At 49.7% G+C, this 17,952-nt stretch overlaps 1 protein-coding gene across 1 annotated transcript in view; it reads left to right on the forward strand.

The window, feature by feature from the left end:
- Positions 1–9,670: 9,670 nt before the first annotated feature.
- EFR3B (EFR3 homolog B) overlaps positions 9,671–17,952 on the forward strand; it is a 114,417-nt gene continuing 106,135 nt past the window's right edge. Inside the window, exon 1 of the mRNA XM_037737072.1 lies at positions 9,671–9,897. Coding sequence (XP_037593000.1) covers positions 9,891–9,897 — 7 coding nt within the window. The 5' untranslated portion in view covers positions 9,671–9,890. The remainder of the gene's footprint in view (positions 9,898–17,952) is intronic.

The following is a 17,952-nucleotide window of genomic DNA, read 5'->3' on the forward strand; positions in this document are numbered from 1 at the left end:
GACATTGGCCAGATTCATCTGCCACCTCATCTGTTGCCACATCACCAACCTGCAGCTTAGCTACTTGCAATCTGGTGAGAAACAGAAGAAAGAGAACAGAGCTTGGGGAAAAGCAGACTTAGACTGGAATCCTGCTTCTACCATTTATTGTGTGACTCTGGGAATGGCTCTTTTAAAAATGCATTTCCTAATTCCAATCTATTTCACAGGGTTGTTGTGAGGCTTAGAGCGAGAAAGATGCTTCCTTCAATGAGTATGTTCTGAGCACCTCCTACGCACCAGGCACCGGGTACTGGGTACTGGTACAAATACCCATTCATTGCTTCTTCCGTCTCCTTCCCCCTCTCATTGCCCTGAAACCTGAAGGTCACCGTTTTAGTTCCCCCTTCTCTTGGCTGGCTTTGTATCTCATCCAGCTGCCTCCTGCCACTCTTAGTTTCCTGAGAGGTGACATCGGGCACATTACTGATGAATTCCTTGTCTTGATTCCTGATCAAGGCTTCTGTGTGTCCAGTCTCTGTGTGGGAAACCCAGTGTGCCAAGCTAAGCAATGTGGAAACCATTGTGGACCCATTTCCCCCTTGCCGATGAGCTGACAGCCAGAGTTAGCCATAAGGAGCCAGCTTGCTGTATCCTGTCCCCCTGGCCCAATGGAGCCCCTTAAAGCCTACGGAGCCTCCCAGGTAGAAGGCTTGCATGGCCCATGTCTTGCCATCCTAAGAGCCACCTCCTAAGGGAAGGAGAAAGAGAACGCATGGGGATGAAGATGAGTTTTGTAAGCCCTTCCCATTCTTCCCTGGGAAGCAGGAAGAGACTTCGTTCTGTACAACCCTGCTGTGCATCTTCAATGCCCCCAATGCCAGAAACCATCTTACTGGAAGAGGCGGCCACAAGTCAGTGAGGAAATATGTCCGGTCACCAGGGACCTCCTAGCTCCATACCCATTGGCCCTGTCTGCTCCTTCCCCCACCTATTAGCAACATCTCACACTGTTGATTCCCCATAGCTTCCAGAAGAATCTTCCTCACTGAATAGAGGCCAAAGTCCTTAGGTACTCAGGGCCTTCTGGGACTGGGCCAAAGCCTGCCTTTCTTACTGCCTCCCTCCCCATATCCCTTCAGCTTGCATATGCTTCTATCAAATGTGCCATTTGCTTTTCTTTATAAATAGCTGTGACGTCCCGACACCTGCCTTTGCTCATGTTCCATTCTGTCTCCATGCCCGGCTCCTTCCCTAACTCCCTCCCAGTCCACCCAGGTGGAGCCTCTCTCCTAGGCTCCTGCCAGGACTCCGTTTTTCTCTCTGTCTGAGGTATATCTCGCTGTCCTGACTTGCCTTCTCTACTGGGCTGTGAGTTTTCTGGATGGCAGGGACTTTTTATTCTCTCCCTACCGTGTTTTGCATGTAGTAGGCTCTCAATAGACACATGTGCCATAGTTTAGAACATGAGTGAGTCCTAACCGACCAGATGTCAGATACTAATGGGACTCAGACTTCAACTCGATTTTGTCTGCTGCATGCATGTTGGTGTGTGGACGTCTGAGCTTCTCCATTATGTTCACTGAGAATTGCTGAACATCTTCTTCCTTGGACCATCGTCATGAGACTGAAGTCAGCTGTCATCCTTGAGCCAGAAAAGTGAGGGTTGACTAGAGATCTGGAAGCTGAGGATTGGGGTTGAGTATCAAAGAGGAATCCTGTGGCCAGGAAGAGTTCAGAAAGGGGAAAATGGGCACGGCCAGGGATCCTTAACTGCAGAGCTGCCAAATGCTGAGGGGGCTGTGGTGAATGTAAAATGCAGCATGCTTTATTGGGAAAGGGGCAATATCAGGGTCCAAAGCCCACACAAGGCAGTGGCTCTACAAGGCTTGAAGGGCTGGGTTTGGCTTAGGTGGGCGAGGGTAACTTCCCTGGAGAGGTTGCATCTGGCCCTATTGAAGAGCTGTGGCTCTTCCTATACCAGTACCAATTTTCAGGTCTTAGGGGCTCAGCATCTCACATGTTCTTTTTGTGTTCTCTATTAGCCAGGTTTACAATTTCCTGGAGGCGTTTTTCTTTTTATGTATTTAGTTTTTTGAGACAGGGTTTTACCTGGTTCCCCAGGCTGAAGTGCAGTGGTGCCACTATGGCTCACTGCAGCCTCAACCTCCCAGGCTCAAGTGATTCCCCTGACCTCAGCCTCCCCAATAGCTGGAACTACAGGCACATGCCACCATGCTTGGTTAATCTTTTTTATTTTTAATATTTTAATTTTTTTGTAGAGACAGGGTCTCACTGTGTTGCCAGGGCTGGTCTCGAACTCCTTGGCTCATGCAGTCCTCCCGTCTCGGTCTCCCAAAGTGCTGGGAGTACAGGCATGAGCTACCACGCCTGGCCCTGGAGGCATTTTTCTTCCTCTCTTTTCATTTTGTTTAAACCATCCTTTGATCCTGTTGGCCAGTTTCTGGGAAAGCCTGTTCCTTGGCTGTGGTGAGATGCAGATTTCCTTAGCTATGACCAGGAGAGCCAGATCTGACTTTTTGAGACCACCTATGTAACTAGCTCTTCTTTTATCTTCCCTGTCATGCAGATCAGCAGGAAGAAGAGACAGAAACAATGGCATGGACCTTCATGTCCTTCAGAGTGAGGGTGGGCTTGGGCCTTGCAGTGAGAACAAGTATCACCCAGGATGGAGATCAGTGGGAGGGGGGCGGGGGGGTCATAGGTGGGTGACAGGTGCCTCCTACCACTGGCAACAAGGAGAGAGTGAAGAGGCAGAATTTCCTTGGTCTAGACTAGAGTCTGGGTCATGGGCATGGCCGTGCTTGAGCTTCTGACCAGAAGCAAGTGGACATGGATTTGAGCTTCGTGTAAGAAAGGAGACTCCCCTCCAGGGACCAGAGGGGCTGGCAGCTGAAGAAGGTGACCTGGCCCCTCTCTAGAAGGTGAACACAGGGTAAACCCAAGCCCATGAAGTGATGCAGCTGGGATTATCTGCTTGGTCTTTTAAATCTCAACATGTCAACCACAAATACCTCAAACACTGCTCACACCGTGGTAAAATCTAGTTGCAAAATCTGTCCTGCAGCAGTGTTCTTTCCAGATGCTCAGACCCCATCTCCTGGCAGCAGGCAGCTCTCCCCACCCACCCCTTCCCACTCGTGCCCCTCCTATGGCCCAAGGCAACTCCCAGCAACCTTGGTGAACCAAGCCCATCCTGCCGCCCAGGCTCTGGAGCTGTTTGCGTGTTGTGCAGATGCAGCCTTCAGCCTTGGATACCCACCCACTCCTCTGCTTGGAAGTGGTTTTCACAGGCTGCTCTTCCTGTAGCTTCAGAGAAGTAGGTCAAGTAGGTTAACTTGCTTTGAGGGAGAAGTGCCAGGGGTTCAAGTCATCCAGCCTGGAGGCAGGAATCCTGGGTTCTATTTCTGGCTTCACAGCTAATCAGCTGTGTGACAGGCGTTAGGGGCTCATTCTCCCATCTGGGTCTCCCTGGGTCCTTCTCTAGGTCCCATAGTTTTTTTATTTTCCTGAAGCTATATTCCCTGGGACTGTCATCTTCCTCCCTCTTCCCTCCCTCTGAGAGGTACTTTAAAGATGTTGGCTGCTCAAGGTTGGCACCCTGGGCAAGAGGGGCTGCAGTTGTTGTAGCCGATGAGGAGGAGATTAGAGGCTTTTGTGTAGACACAGTAGAGCTGATGGGGCCATGTGAGGCTGGAGTGTCAGGAAGCCAGACTCCTATAACTACAGGACAGGCCCTGGTGATGTGATGATGGGGATGCTGAAGCCCAGAATTCGAGTGAGGGTCCTGGGTTTTATGCAATGGCTGGAGATTCCCTCCCACTTCTAAGCCTCCCTTTCTGTGTCATGCAGGGAAATTCAGTCTCTGGTTCATATGGAAACTTGGGACCTCACCGTGCCACTTGCTTATGGCAGAGGATATCATTTGAGCTGTCACAGCAGAGGACCACGTTAACCAGCGTGCACTTTGGCCAAAGAATAATAACCTTTCTAAGGCTTAGTTCCTCTGGCCTGACCAAACCAATTCTAGGAGGCCCCTGGGCTCCAGTCAAGGTCACAGGAGAGGCCCGACATGGATGAGGCCTGGGGGAGCAGGGTGGAAATTAAGTGCCCAGGTTGGTATAGATAGCCTCAATACCTCTCCAATCTCCACCCTCCAAACCCAGTCATGGGGTACATGAAACAGGTGAGGCAGAGAAGCAAATGTAGGTCAAGGGCAGGAAGGAGCATGAAGCTTTAGACTGCCAGGAACTCCGAACTGCCTCAACTTATAGCACAGCTGTGGATGTGCACATCAGTGTGTACCACCAGGCAGCATGGTGTGACGGAAAGAAAATGGGTTTTGGATGGCGTGTCCTGGGTTTGAATCTCTGCCTGCCCATGTACTGGAGAGTAGTCTAACCTCTCTGGGCCTCGGTTTCCCAGCTGTGAAATGGGAATAATAGTACTTATCTTGCACAGTTGCTGAGAGCGTTCCATGAGACGAGACAACCTGAGTAAAGCAGCTGGCATAGACCTATCACACGTGGGGCACTCAGTAAATGTGACGTTCTTTCTACTTGCCTTTCTGTCATACCCGTCACCATGTTTTGGATTTCTGCAGCTAAAGATAGGAACCCCAATTCTCACTTTGCCTCCTTTTCGTAGCTCACCTACATGGCTGACTTCTGCTCAGCACCTCTTCAGGGGCACACTATTCTGGAGAGTTGGAACCTAGAGTTCCGCCCTTCTGGTTTTTTTTTGTTTTGTTTTTTGTTTTTTTGAGATGGAGTTTGGCTCTTGTTGCCCAGGCTGGAGTGCAGTGGTGTGATCTCGGCTCACCACAACCTCTGCCTCCTGGGTTCAAGCGATTTTCCTACCTTGGCTTCCCGAGTAGCTGAGATTACAGACGTGCACTACCACACCCAGCTAGTTTTTCGTATTTTTAGTAAAACGGGGTTTCTCCATGTTGGTCAGGCTGGTCTCAAACTCCTGACCTCAGGTAATTCACCCACCTTGGCCTCCCAAAGTGCTGGGAAATTCAGGCCTGAGCCACTGCACTGTTTGAAACTGTGAGCCCAAAGACCGTATCTCAGATTCCTCTTATGCATAGTGCCACCCATTGTGGTCAACTTCTATGGCACCGTTTCCTGCACATATTTTGTCTAAACACCTTGACTACACCTCAGAGAAGCTGGGTATGGGCCGATTCCTTCACCATTGAACACATGGAGCCCAGAGAACAGTGTTGGCTGCTGAGCCCCGGGGGGTGAACAGAGATCAGAGCCTCTTTTCATGGTTCTCACAGGCCATATGACAGACAGATGGGAGAAACTGGCTTCTGCAGGGCCAAAGACCTCTGGCCAAGGCACCCATACCAAAGGGGACAGACTGGCCAAAGCGGCGTTATCCCTGTCTCCTTAGGAACTGCATTCCAGTGGGATCTGTTTAGGAATACAGGTTGGGAGTATGGGTGGGGAGACCTACTCTAGGCCCGGTTCAGTCATGAGAATTCAGGAACACCTCCAATAGCTGATGCTAACTACGCTTGCCAGATAAAACATAGGTGGGATCTGAGTTTGAGAAAACAAACAAAAAATGTTTTTAGTATGTCTCACATGCCACCTGGGGCGTACATTACAAATCAGTCCATTTATATTTGAAACTCAAATTACATTGGCCATCTTGTCTTTTTTTTTTTTTTTTTTTTTTTTGAGACAGAGTCTCACATTGTTGCCCAGGCTGGAGCGCAGTGGCACCATCTCGGCTCACTGAACCTCTACCTTTTGGGTTCAAGCAATTCTCCTGCCTCAGCCCCCCAAGTAGCCGGGATTACAGGCATGTGCCACCACGCCTGGCTAATTTTTGTATTTTTAGTAGAGACGTGGTTTTGCCAACCCTGGAGCTGTCAGGAAGGCTTTTGGGTTGGGCGCTGGTACAGGGACAATTCTCTATAACAGCGTTTTTCCTCTACCCTCACATCACCACAATCAACGCAGATGAGTTGTGACCAAATAAATGTGTGTGCGGGGGTTCCCCTATGCAGCAAGCAGCTGGGTGTCCTCTAATGCAGTTCTGACACTGAAAGATAGTGTCAGATCCCACAGGATGAGGGCTTAGTCCCCAAGACTGCCCCCAACAACACCCAGTAAATCTGGACCTCCAAAACTTCTGACCGACTGGTTTCAAGCTGGGATTCCCATGATCCCCTCTTTGGGTTCAGTTAATTTGCTGAAGTGGTTCAGAGGGACTGAAATTTGCAAAGGTCAGAGATGGTAGAGGAAAAAGTATGGTAAGTGTGTTGTCCAAGCCTGTCTGCAGGAGCACAGTTGAGGAGGGAACTGGGGGTGGAAGTCAGGTGGGAAAGAAGTCTGGGGCCCTGTTGGGAGGACCTTGAGTGCTATGCTGTTATGAAAGACATTAGTTTTCCTCCACGATTCCTGCCACGTAACTCCCACAGCCCTTGTTACAGTCTTTTGCTGTAATATTGCGTGTGTTAGGCCACAGGAAACAGAATCTCTCTTCCTTCTCCATCCGTCCTTTCACCTGCCCCAAGGCGGGACTTTAATCTTTCCTGAATGGTCATTCTTAAGATCCTCCCCAGAGAGGTTCCCATACCTTACCCCGGGGGAAGGAATGCTGACGTTATGAAGCTTTCATAAAAACCCAAGAGGAGCTTGGATACCTGAACACGTGGAGGTTCCTGGAGGGTGGCACCCTTTGGAGGGTGTGGAAACTCTCCACTCCTTCCCCATACCTGAATGGTGTTTTTTCATTTTTCCCTTCATGAAACTCTTCTCTGCTCCTTATATGTGCCTCCGTAGTCATTATAAGATTTTATGATAATTTTTACATGTCTCCCAGTTCCTAAGTATCTTCCACAGTGTCTAGCACGTCACAGCGAGTGATTGGTAAATAGCTGATAGAACGAATTAAACTATCTGGCTTGTGAGTTATCTAAATAGAGGTCTGTGCTTCTCATGCAAAATTGACCATGTTTTTTCTTGCCACGTAACTTTTTCTTTTTTTTTTTGGAGATAGAGTCTCGCTCTGTTGCCCAGGCTGGAGTGCAGAGAGGCAATCTAAGCTCACTGCAACCTCCGTCTCCCGGACTCAAGTGATTCCCCTGTCTCAGCCTCTCAAATAGCTGGGATTACAGGCATGTGCCACCATGCCTGACTAATTTTTATATTTTTAGTAAAGATGGGGTTTTACCATGTTGGCCAGGCTGTCCTAGAACTCCTGACCTCAGATGATCTGCTCACTTTGGCCTCCCAAAGTGCTGGGATTAGAGGTGTGAGCCATGATGCTCGGCATCAAATAATGTTTTTATCAATATTCATCTGGAATTCCCTGCCAGACTTTTCATTCTTTGAAAACACTACATTTCCTTCTGTACTGCAGACACCAATGTTTCATGAGTATATATTGTGTTGAGTGGAATTGTGGGAAGGGAGTATATCTGGGAGACCATATCAAGCTAGAGCCCAGATTCTCCTTTCTGCTCCAGTTCAGATCTGACTCTCAATCAATCTCTTTTTTTTTTTTTTTTTTCTAGATGGAGTCTTGCTCTGTTACCAGGCTGGAGTGCAGTGGCGCAATCTTGGCTCACTGCAACCTCTGCCTCCTGGGTTCAAGTGATTCTTCCACCTCAGTCTTCTGAGTAGCTGGGACCACAGGCCCACACCACCACGCCCAGCTAATTGTTTTGTATTTTAAGTAGAGACCGGGTTCCACCATGACCAGGATGGTCTCGATCTCTTGACCTCGTGATCCGCCCGCCTTGGCCTCCCAAAGTGCTGGGATTACAGGCATGAGCTACTGTGCCCGGCCTCTCTCAGTTAATCTCAAAGCCACCTGGCCTAGTCCTGGAACTGAAGAATAGACACAGCTTATTTGTGAGATGCAGGGTTGTGTGTGTCCGGGATGAGGGGGTCCAGATTAAATGTGTGTTCCAGGAACCATCCCAGAGTTTCCCTTGGGGCTGGCATGCTGCTAAGAGAGTCAAACAAGGTCGAGGGACAAGAAGAAAACCTGGAAGCAGCAAGAGAGTGGGGCAGGGGCTGGAGGTGGGGGCCAAGGCTAGAGAGAAATAGACAACATGAGTTTCAGATGCAGCAGAGAGAGCACTGTTTTAAAATTCTGGCAACCTGTATTCTTTCTCTGGTTCTGTCCATGCCTTGAGCCATGAAGGAAGGAAAAAATACATATGCATGCCTACTGTGTCATTTCATGTAGATTTTATTCCAGTTTCCCAACAGTCCTGCAGGAAGCTGGGATGGCAGATTACTGGCCTACAGACACGTAGCCAAGCCTACCAACACAAATTAACCGCTCAACGTTAAACGAAGTAAAATGAAGTTAGGTTTAATTTTTAAGTATCTTTAAGTTCCTTTCCTCTCTGACTTCTACCAGCAGAGCATTTCTACTAGTAACAAAGCAAAACAAAACAGCCAAACAATTCTCAACCATGGGGCAAGAGAAACTAAGGAATCGATATTGAAAGGCTAGGGGGACCAGGAGAAGTGGCTCAGGCCCAGGCCTGTAATCCCAGCACTTCGGGAGGCAAAGGTGGGCAGGTGACCTGAGGTCAGGAGTTCCAGACCAGCCTGGCCAACAAGGTGAAACCCTGTACCTACCGAAAAATACAAGAATTAGCCATGCATGGTAGCATGCGCCTGTAGTCCCAGCTACTCAAGAGGCTGAAGTGGAAGAATCGCTTGAACCCGGGAGGTGGTGGTTGAGGCCACTGCACTCCAGCTTGGGCGACAGAGACCCTGTGTCAAAACAAAACAAACAAACAAACAAAAACAATGGCAGGGGAACGTGTGCAGTGTAGAGAAGCCTGGATGAGAAGACCAGGGAAGTCCTGAGCTAGCTTGGGAGAGATCTTCGGGAGTGGGGCATAGGCATGAGCCCCTGCCTCTCTCTGCCTGTTCCTCACAGGGTCACGGCAGGTAGAGAGCTGGAATTCGAGTGGGCCCTAGGACTCAGCAGTAAAGGATCCTGGCGGCAAAGATTGCGAATTACACATATAAATTTGGGAGAGGAAAAGCAAGCGGACTTCCTGCAGCCCTTGGGGGTTGGGAGTGGGGTGAGTTTCCTGCGTCCCTGACCCCGCTTGGGGGTTGGGAGTGGGGTGCGTTTCCTGCGTCCCTGACCCAGGAAGGACGCTGTTTGGTAGCAAGCACCTAGCCAGAGAGTGGCTGGGCACCTAGCCAGAGCATAGCTGGTAGGGCGCAGCTAAGGGCTAGAGGACTTCATCTGAGAACCCGACTTAGCTAAGGTAGCCAGGGGAGGGTGAAGGGTTATTTCCCAATTCCCATCCTTGCGCCCCCTGGCTTAGCCCAAGCAGCCTGGACAGAACTGGGGGAGGGGTGCACCTGCAGCTCCCGGCGGGCCGGCTGACCTCGAGGACCCCAGGTTAGGAAGAGCTTCCAAGCGCTCCCACAGGAGCAGAGAGTTCAGATGGGTGGCTCCCCAAGTGCACGCCGCAGCCCGTAGGGCGACAGCCTCGGAAAAGGCGCATCTCAGGCTGTAGGTTTCTCGGGGGGCGCAGGGGCGGAGCGGGGCGGGGCGAGGGGCTCGCAGCAGCCGCAGGTTGGCTGAGCCGGGAGGGAGGGAGTCCTCATTAGCATATCCCCGCCCCCCCCGCCCCCCCTCCCCCGCGCGCCGCCGGGCCCAGCCACCCGAGCGGAGGCGGCCGCGTCCAGCCCCGCAGTGAATGGACTGGCGGCGCCCAGCTCTGTCCCGCCCGCTGCCGGCCCCCGCGTCTGCTCCCTCCCCGCCCCGGCCCCTGCCGGCCGCCGCCAGCGCCCTCCCCGGCTGTGAATGAAAGGCGGGCGCAGCCGAGGGCTGACTGGGAACGCCGCGGCAACGCCGGCCTCCCGGGAGGCGCGCGCCCAGCCGAGATGTACGGTAAGGAGAGCTCCGCGCCCGGGCTGGGCCCCCGAGGGCGACTCCGCAAACTTCCCGGGCGCGGACCACTGTCCCCCAGCGCGGCCCTGGCGCGGATCCAGGCCACGGACCTGGTGCCCGCCGGGGCTGTTGCGGTCGCTCTGTGCGCGCGCGTCTGTGCTGCGAGGACAAAGATGCCTCGGGCCGGGGACCCTGGGGTCCTCTCCGGGCCCGGCGCGTGCCGGCGCTGGGCGGTGGTCCTTTGGGGGGCGGAGGCTCGGGTGAAAGCGGGTCTCCCGAGCCGCGCAGACCCGGAGTGCTGGAGGAGGTGGTCGTGTGGCGGCATTTGGGGAATTAACAAAAGCGGTTTGTGCCTGGGAGTTTTCTGCGGGGAGCCGGTCCTGGGCTGAGGGAGACGCCCGCGGCCGGTCGTCTGCGCGGCTCGGAGAAGGCGGGAGGCGGCGCCGGCGGCGCAGAGGCCCGGGGAGCAGCCAGTGCCCGAGTCTCGCCTCTCCGGCCTGGATGGATTCGGCCTCCGCCTGCCCCTACCGCCCCGCAGGGTCCAGGTTCCCCAACTTCCAGATTTGCCCTCCGCAGGGATGAAGGGAGGAGACGCTACTGAGAGGGTGCAGCACAGCCCTGATCCCTCCCCGCCTCCACCGCCTCCCCTCCACTGCCGTGCAACAGTTAGACCCTCATGATGCGCGGCTCTGCTTGATCATTTGCCAGGAATCCCTCTGGTTTTGCAGGCAGTGTGGGTGAAGAAGGGAGAGCGCGTTGGGCCCCACATTGCAGCTCTGTTGAATGGAACACTGGAGTCCCAGACCAGTCTAGGAACGGACTGCATTCGCGAGCCTGCAGCCCACCAAGGGCTGTGCGTGTGTGTGTGATTCCAGTAGACATAAGTCCATGAAAACCCAGGTCTCAGACAGCTCTTCTAGGGCCAGCAAAAGAATTGGAGCTGTGCTCACCTCCCACCCTCACCGCAAGGCAGGGGCTCCGGCTGCACTTGAGGGTCAGTGTTTGGAAAGAGTAGGTTCCCCATTTAACCCATCACTGAGACTGCTGGGCTGCTCACCTGCCCCGCTACACGAACAGACTGTGAGTCACAAAGTTTCTTAGGGGAGAGGATGCTGAGAGCCTGGTGGAAAGGCTCAGCAATTGGTGGGCCTCCTACTGAGAGATAGAGAGGAAGACAGAGAGAGGGAGAGAGAGAAAGGCTGACTCAACTTTTTCATCAGTCCCCTTCCCTGCCCAGTTGCTCAGAAATACATTTCCATTTCTGATCCAGGGTGAGACATCAGCAGGTCCCCTCAGCAAAGTGCTATTTCTTTTGGACCAAGTGGGGGAGGAGGAGTTGGCCTGAGAGGCTGTGCTGCTGACCACTGGGGACTCTGGGGAAAGGTAACAAAGCAGTTGTGCTTTCTAAGTCGAGGGTTGTGAGATATGTATGAGTATGTGTGTATTTTTTTACTCTCTCTGTTTTCCCCCTATTCTTTTCTGCAGAGGGAGCAGCCTGAAGCTGCAGATCATTTGACAAAAGCATGTGACTGCAGGGGCACCTGCAGTGGGGAAGGAGTTAGGACAGGCTCATCAGAATGGGTCAGAATTAGGAACTGGGTTCTGCTGAGCTGCCTCATTGCATTTAGTCCAAGATAATTTAGTAACTTAGCCGAGATATCTGAAGTTGGGGGTCCCAGGCTGCCTCTGTTGTACGAAGCAAGACAAGGAAGAGCTGGACAGTCAGAAAGGTGAATTGGGGAGCCAGCGCATCTGGGTGCTATTTTGAGATACATCACAGATATTCATTTCTTTTTTATAATATATTTTTATTTCTCCAGATGCAAACAGAGATGGTATTTACCCTGAATGATTCATAGAAAGATGATAATGAAGGAATCCTCTGGGCAGTTGCCGTCAGCAAAGGAAAGTCACACCAAGCTTGGGTGGGAGATTACTGAGTTGCTGGTGCAGAGTCTGGTCTCAGGAGGTGTGGGTGGAAGCCCACTCCCCCTGGTGAGGACTCAGCTGCCTGAATATACTCATTTGAGTATATTCCTGACTTTCATGAAAAGAAAGGGTTTGCATGATACTTAAAATCATTTTCTCACCAGAAGTCAATAGAGTGATGAAAAAAAGTGTGACTAAGGAGGCTGGGGGGAGACGGGCATAGAATTCTATCATTGCTATTTTCCTCTTGTTTTAAAAGTGATTTTTCCAGGGTGACACAGTTAGATGGAACAGGGCAGAATGAAAACAGGGGCCACCTGGCACCATGCTTCTCCCTCTCCCACCTCCCAACCTCCCCCATGCATCCTGTAAAGGTTCATTAGAAAAATACCATCTAGGATTTAATTAACTGATGGGCAGAGAGGCCCAGCTGTGGAGCCAGAAATCACCTAAGAGCTTTAGGTAAACGTGTCCCTTGTCCACCCACCTTGGTGACTTGAGCCACTGTACATTTTTCTTCCCATCTTTCCAGCTCTGGAAGAGCTCCATCTCCCATCCTTCCCACCCCTCACCCTACCTCTGCCCTCCACAGCTCAGCCTTCTTCCTTCTGCTTTTGGAAGGCTGGGAGCCCCATGTCTTTGCTAAGGACACTTTGCTATCTAGGATAAAAAGAATCCTTGTTCTGGGGTCATCCCACCTTCCAGGAACCCTTTCATGGCTGGGTGACCTTAGGGAAGTGGGCTTGTCACTCAGCATTAAACCCCTGTATACAAAGGTGAAATGCCTGCCTGTCTACCTTCCAGGTCTGTTGTGAGCATCATAAGATGTTCCAAGCTCCTGAGACTGGTTGCTCAAGAGCCTGTCCCCTTGGTGCCCCCTGGACCTGTTCCCTCCTCTCCTGTCTGCCAGCTCAGGCACAGGCCTGTTTGTATCACCTGCCGCCCCCGCTTACACACATACATCACCTCGACTGTGCCAGTGCCAAGCCGCTGAGCCGCTTCCCTTTCTCAGACTCACCCCAGCTGTCTCCTCACCAGTCAGTCATCCCTAAACCTATCACTTTCTGGAAATGGCTCGCTAAAAGCACAGAGTGACTTCCCACAGTTTTGTGTGGGAATCCTATAAAGGCAAATTGACAAGGGGCGTGAAAAAATAAAAGCATTTTTACTGGGGTGAGAAGATCATTAGCAAATTCTCTGCAAAAAATGGATTTCCCATGAGTTTTCTTTTTGTTAGAATTATACAGCTAAGAATTTCCCTGTTGCTCTCACCTGGGCTTGAGCTCCCATTACCACAGTGAGGTGACACAGAGCTCTGAGAAATGCCACCCTCTGAATTAGGGCAGCCAGCGAGAAGGGACGTTTGGAAAGGATTTCCCCAACCACAGTCTGTGCACCCCGATCCCACTAACACCGAAGCTGCCCTAATTCTCCCTCACCTCTGAGTACTGCCTCATCCTCAGCAAATGCCTCTCTTCCTGCTCAGTGGTAGAGAATGCTGAATGTAAGGAAATAGCAACAGTGAACAATGTTTTGAAAATGTGCTTGGGCTGGGGGCAGTGGCTCATGCCTGTAATTCCAGCACTTTGGGAGGCCAGGGTGGACAGATCACCTGAGGTCAGGAATTCAAGACCAGCCTGGGCAACGTGGTGAAACCCCATCTCTACTAAAAACACAGAATTAGCCAGGCCTGGTGGCACGCACCTGTAATCCTAGCTACTGGGGAGGCTGAGGCAGGAAAATTGCTTGAACCTAGGAGGCGGAGGCTGCAGTGAGCACAGATAGCACCACTGTTCTCCAGCCTGGGCGACAGAAAATAACAAAAAATAACAAAACAAAAAAACACTGAAAATGTGCTTGACGGCATCCTACTCGGTGAGTGAGACTGTGGCCAAAGGCGTGGAGAAACTGCAGGGCAAGCAGGCTCCCCCTGAGGGCAAAGTCTCACCTCTGCAGAAATCTCCGTAGACACCCTGCTCCTCCTCCCCAGCGACCCCACAGCACATATGCGCATGTGCACACACAGGCACCAGCCTCCTCCCCCAGATCCTGTGATTTCTGCAGCCCCATGATGCCAGGTATGGCTTGTGCATGTGGGAGCTGTGTGCCCTGCCCCCTCCTACCCATCACCCCAACTCCTTTATTCCCCTTGAGAATGGGGCCAGGTGATATAGCTTGTTTTCTCTCCTGCTGCTCACAGTTCAGTGAATTCAAGTGGTCAGAGTTTTTTTCTTGTCCCTAAATAAAAATAAAAAGGTGATATCTTATTACAGAAAATCTGGAAAAGAGTGGAGGAAAAAAAAATCATCCACAGTTCTACCCATTTAAAGCAACCTTCTACAGATGACAGCAATTACTGCCTGGTTTTGTGTTCACCTCCTTGGCCCTTTCCCTTCTGTTTCTTTCTGATCGTTCAAGGAGCACCAAGAACCCCACAGCCTGGGTCTGAACCATAGCTCTGACCCTCGGGTAATCTTGGACCTGAGCATTTCTCAGCCTCTTTCCTGCCTCTGGAAAGATGACGGCAATGTTTACCTCATAAGAGAGATGAATTAGGATAAGAGAACTGCCCCCACTTCCCTTCCCTTGGCTTCCCAAGGTACTGGGATTACAGGCATGCACCATTGTGGCTGGCCCTTAATTTTTTTTAAAGGCAAAAATAAAACAGATAAAAATCTATGTTCCTTAAGATTAAGAACAGTACTGTGATACCGTTCCTTGTATCAAAGAAAAAAATCTAATGTAAAAAATCATCTAATCTCGCTAGAAAATCTAGAAAATATGGTAAACTATAAACAAACATAGCATTTACTGTTTCAGTATCTTTCTTTCTATGTGTTTGTTTAGGTGGTTGGAATCATTTATTTATTTTAGAGACAGGGTTTCACTCTTACCCGGGCTGAAGGGCAGTGACACTATCATGGCTTACCCCAACCTCCTGAGCTTAAGCGATCCTCCTGCTTCAGCCGCTGAGTAGCTGGGACTACAGGCATGTGCATGTGCAATCATGCCCAGCTAATTCTTTGTTTTTTGTAGAGATAGGGTCCTGCTATGTTGCCCAGGCTGGTCTTGATCTCCTGGCCTTAAGTGATTCTCCCACCTCAGCCTCCCAAAGTGCTGGGATTACAGGCATGAACCACCACACTTGGCCTGGAATCATTCATTTTATATCATTTCATATTCTTGTTTTTTACTTAGCAGTAGAATATAAGCAAGCCCCACATGGTAGTAAACTCCTTGGCTATCATTTTTAATGTCTATGTAACGGTGCACTGAGAATATGTATAATTTCCATATTGTACATGTAGGGGTGTTTCTCTATTACAGCCCTTGGAAAAGTACTTGGGTACTCAAAGCTTTCTGTGAACTTTGGAATTTTTCCCTAGACTGTAGCCCTTCAGATGAATTGGTCAAGGTATATAAACATTTTAAGACTAGTTACACATTGTTCAGTTGTTTTCAGTTTGTATCCATTATACTCCTACTTGCAGTTATAGGATAACCCATCTCCCAGCCCGGAATGGTGGCTCGCACCTGTAATCCCAGCACTTTGGGAGGCTGAGGTGGGTGGATCACCCGAGGTCAGGAGTTCAAGACTAGCCTGACCAACATGGTGAAACCCCATCTCTACTAAAAATGTAAAAAATTGGATGGGTGTGGTGGTGGGCGCCTGTAATCCCAGCTACTCAGGAGGCTGAGGCAGGAGAATCACTTGAACTCAGGAGGCCGAGGTTGCAGTGAGCCAAGATCGTGCCATCGCACTCCAGCCTGGTAGACAAGAGCAAAACTTTGTCTCAAAAAAAAAAAAAAGATAACCTATCTCCCTACACTCTCAAGAGCATTCAATATTAAGATTTTTTCCCCTAGAACTTGCTAGTTTGATAGAAAATTTATATCACTTTAACTTACATTCTTTATTATTAGTGAAATGCTTCTTTGTCTTCTAACCATTTGTCATAGAAGTATGAGTTATTAACTACTTGCCTGTCTTTTGCTGTCTGCTCTGTGTTTGGAAGGGATATAGACTAGGAATGTAAGCTATCAAGTATTTATGGAGTAGCACCTACGTGTGATACTACAGAGTCCGTCATGAGGGATAGAAGAATATATAAAAGTAGTTTCTGTCTATGTTGCAATAAAATAAATTTTAAAAAAAAGTAGTTTCTGTCAAGAGCATTAGAATTTAACTGGGGAAACAAGTTGTAAAATATGCAAACAATTAAATAATACCAAGTTCGGTAAAATTGCACAATGTTTTGCAAGGTAGAATGGAGTTACTCATCAGATGTTCAGCCCGCAGTGATTTTGAAGTGGAAGACACCAGTGTGAGGTGGAGTCATTTGGGCATGCTGGGTGCCAAGGGGTACAGAAGGGAGGTGGATTTGGTTGGTGGAGGCACCCATGAGAGGAAGTGTGCGTGGAGGTGGGAATGGAGAAGACCTGTCCAGGGAGAGTTGGGGGCTGCCTAGGTTTGAACAGAGTTTAAGTGGAGAATTATGTAATAGATAAGGAGATAGGCTGGGTGTGGTGGCTTACACCTGTAATCCCAGCACTTTGGGAGGCCAAGGCGGGCAGATCACCTGAGGTCAGGAATTTGAGACCAGCCTGACCAACACGGTGAAACCACGTCTCTACTTAAAAAAAAAAAAATTAGCTGGACGTGGTGGCACATGCCTGTAATCCCAGCTACTCGGGGGGCTGAGGCAGGAGAATCGCTTGAACCTGGGAGGCAGAGGCTGCAGTGAGCCGAGGGAGGTGGAAGTTGCAGTGAGTGAGATCGCGCCATTGCACTCCAGCCTGGGCAACAAGAGCGAAACTCTGTCTCAAATAAAATAAAATAAAATAAAATAAAAATAGTTAAGGAGATAATGTCAGGGTAAGGAGTTTTCACTCATTCCTGTAAGCAGTGGGAGCCATTGATGGTTTGAAACTGTCAAAGGACTGATTTGCTCATGTGATGTTGTGAAGTGAAATCAAGCTGGGGGGAACTGTACAGGATGTGGGGAGATGATGTGAAAACGAAGAGAAGCAGAGGAGGAGACAGTTGTTGCAGCCACAGGTGGTGGCCTAAGGAGAGGGAAAGCTTTGGACCACAGGTTTCTGTGCGTATGCAAAGGATGATGTTGGCCCCTTTAAAAAAAAAAAGCTCTGTGTGGGGGTGCAGGGGTAGGGGTGAGGATAAGGTGAATTGAAACTTCAAAAAAAATTTTTCCATGGTACATGAAATGGGGGTTACATAGGCAGTTATTTTTAAAAAGTTGATTTTAAAATAGAAAATAATTACCTAGAGCTATACATTTATTCTAAAGAAGATTTGAGGCATATGTTTTACATGTACATGACAATACATAAAGAGATCAAAGCAAAGAAGATCTTAGACAAGAAAAGCCAGAAATGAAGTTATTTCAGAAAAAAAAAATGCATATAAGCAGGCCATGTTGCAAATTCTATTTTGAGCTTACTGTAGGCCAAAATTAAGAGGGGGAAAGTCATTTACAAGATTCATTAGCATTGTAAAATTAATGAGATTGCCTAGGATGAATACTGCTTTTTTGAGATGCTAAGATCTGAGAGGAATTCATCCTAAAAGAGGAGATACTTCCTAAACCTTGGTCTAAACTAGATATTTCTTTTGAAAATATAGTCACCTTAATCTGCTCTTTATCCATTTGCATGGTGTTAAGATTGGTCCAAATGGGAGTTTGTGAAAAGGTTGAGTGACTGATTCCCTCAGTGAAATTGCCATTGGCCCTGGTCTTGACTGCCTCCTGGTTTGCTTGTGGATGCTCCTGCCCCTTTGCAGCTGTGGATATGATTTCTCTTTGTTTGAGACAAAGTCTCATTCTGTTGCCCAGGCTGGAGTGCAGTGGCATGACCTCGGCTCACTGCAACCTCCACCTCCTGGGTTCAAGTGATTCTCTTGCCTCAGCCTCCTAAGTAGCTGGGACTACAAGCGTGCCACCATTCCTGGCTAATTTTTGTATTTTTAGTAGAGTTGGAGTTTCACCATGTTGGCGAGGATGGTCTTGATCTCATGATCTGCCCTCCTCATCCTTCCAAAGGGCTGGGATTACAGGAGACACCACGCCTGGCTCTTTTTTTTTTTTTTTTTTTTTGAGACCGAGT

Source organism: Cebus imitator, unplaced genomic scaffold (assembly GCF_001604975.1).
Source record: "Cebus imitator isolate Cc_AM_T3 unplaced genomic scaffold, Cebus_imitator-1.0 Scaffold1, whole genome shotgun sequence".
NCBI lineage: Eukaryota > Metazoa > Chordata > Mammalia > Primates > Cebidae > Cebus > Cebus imitator.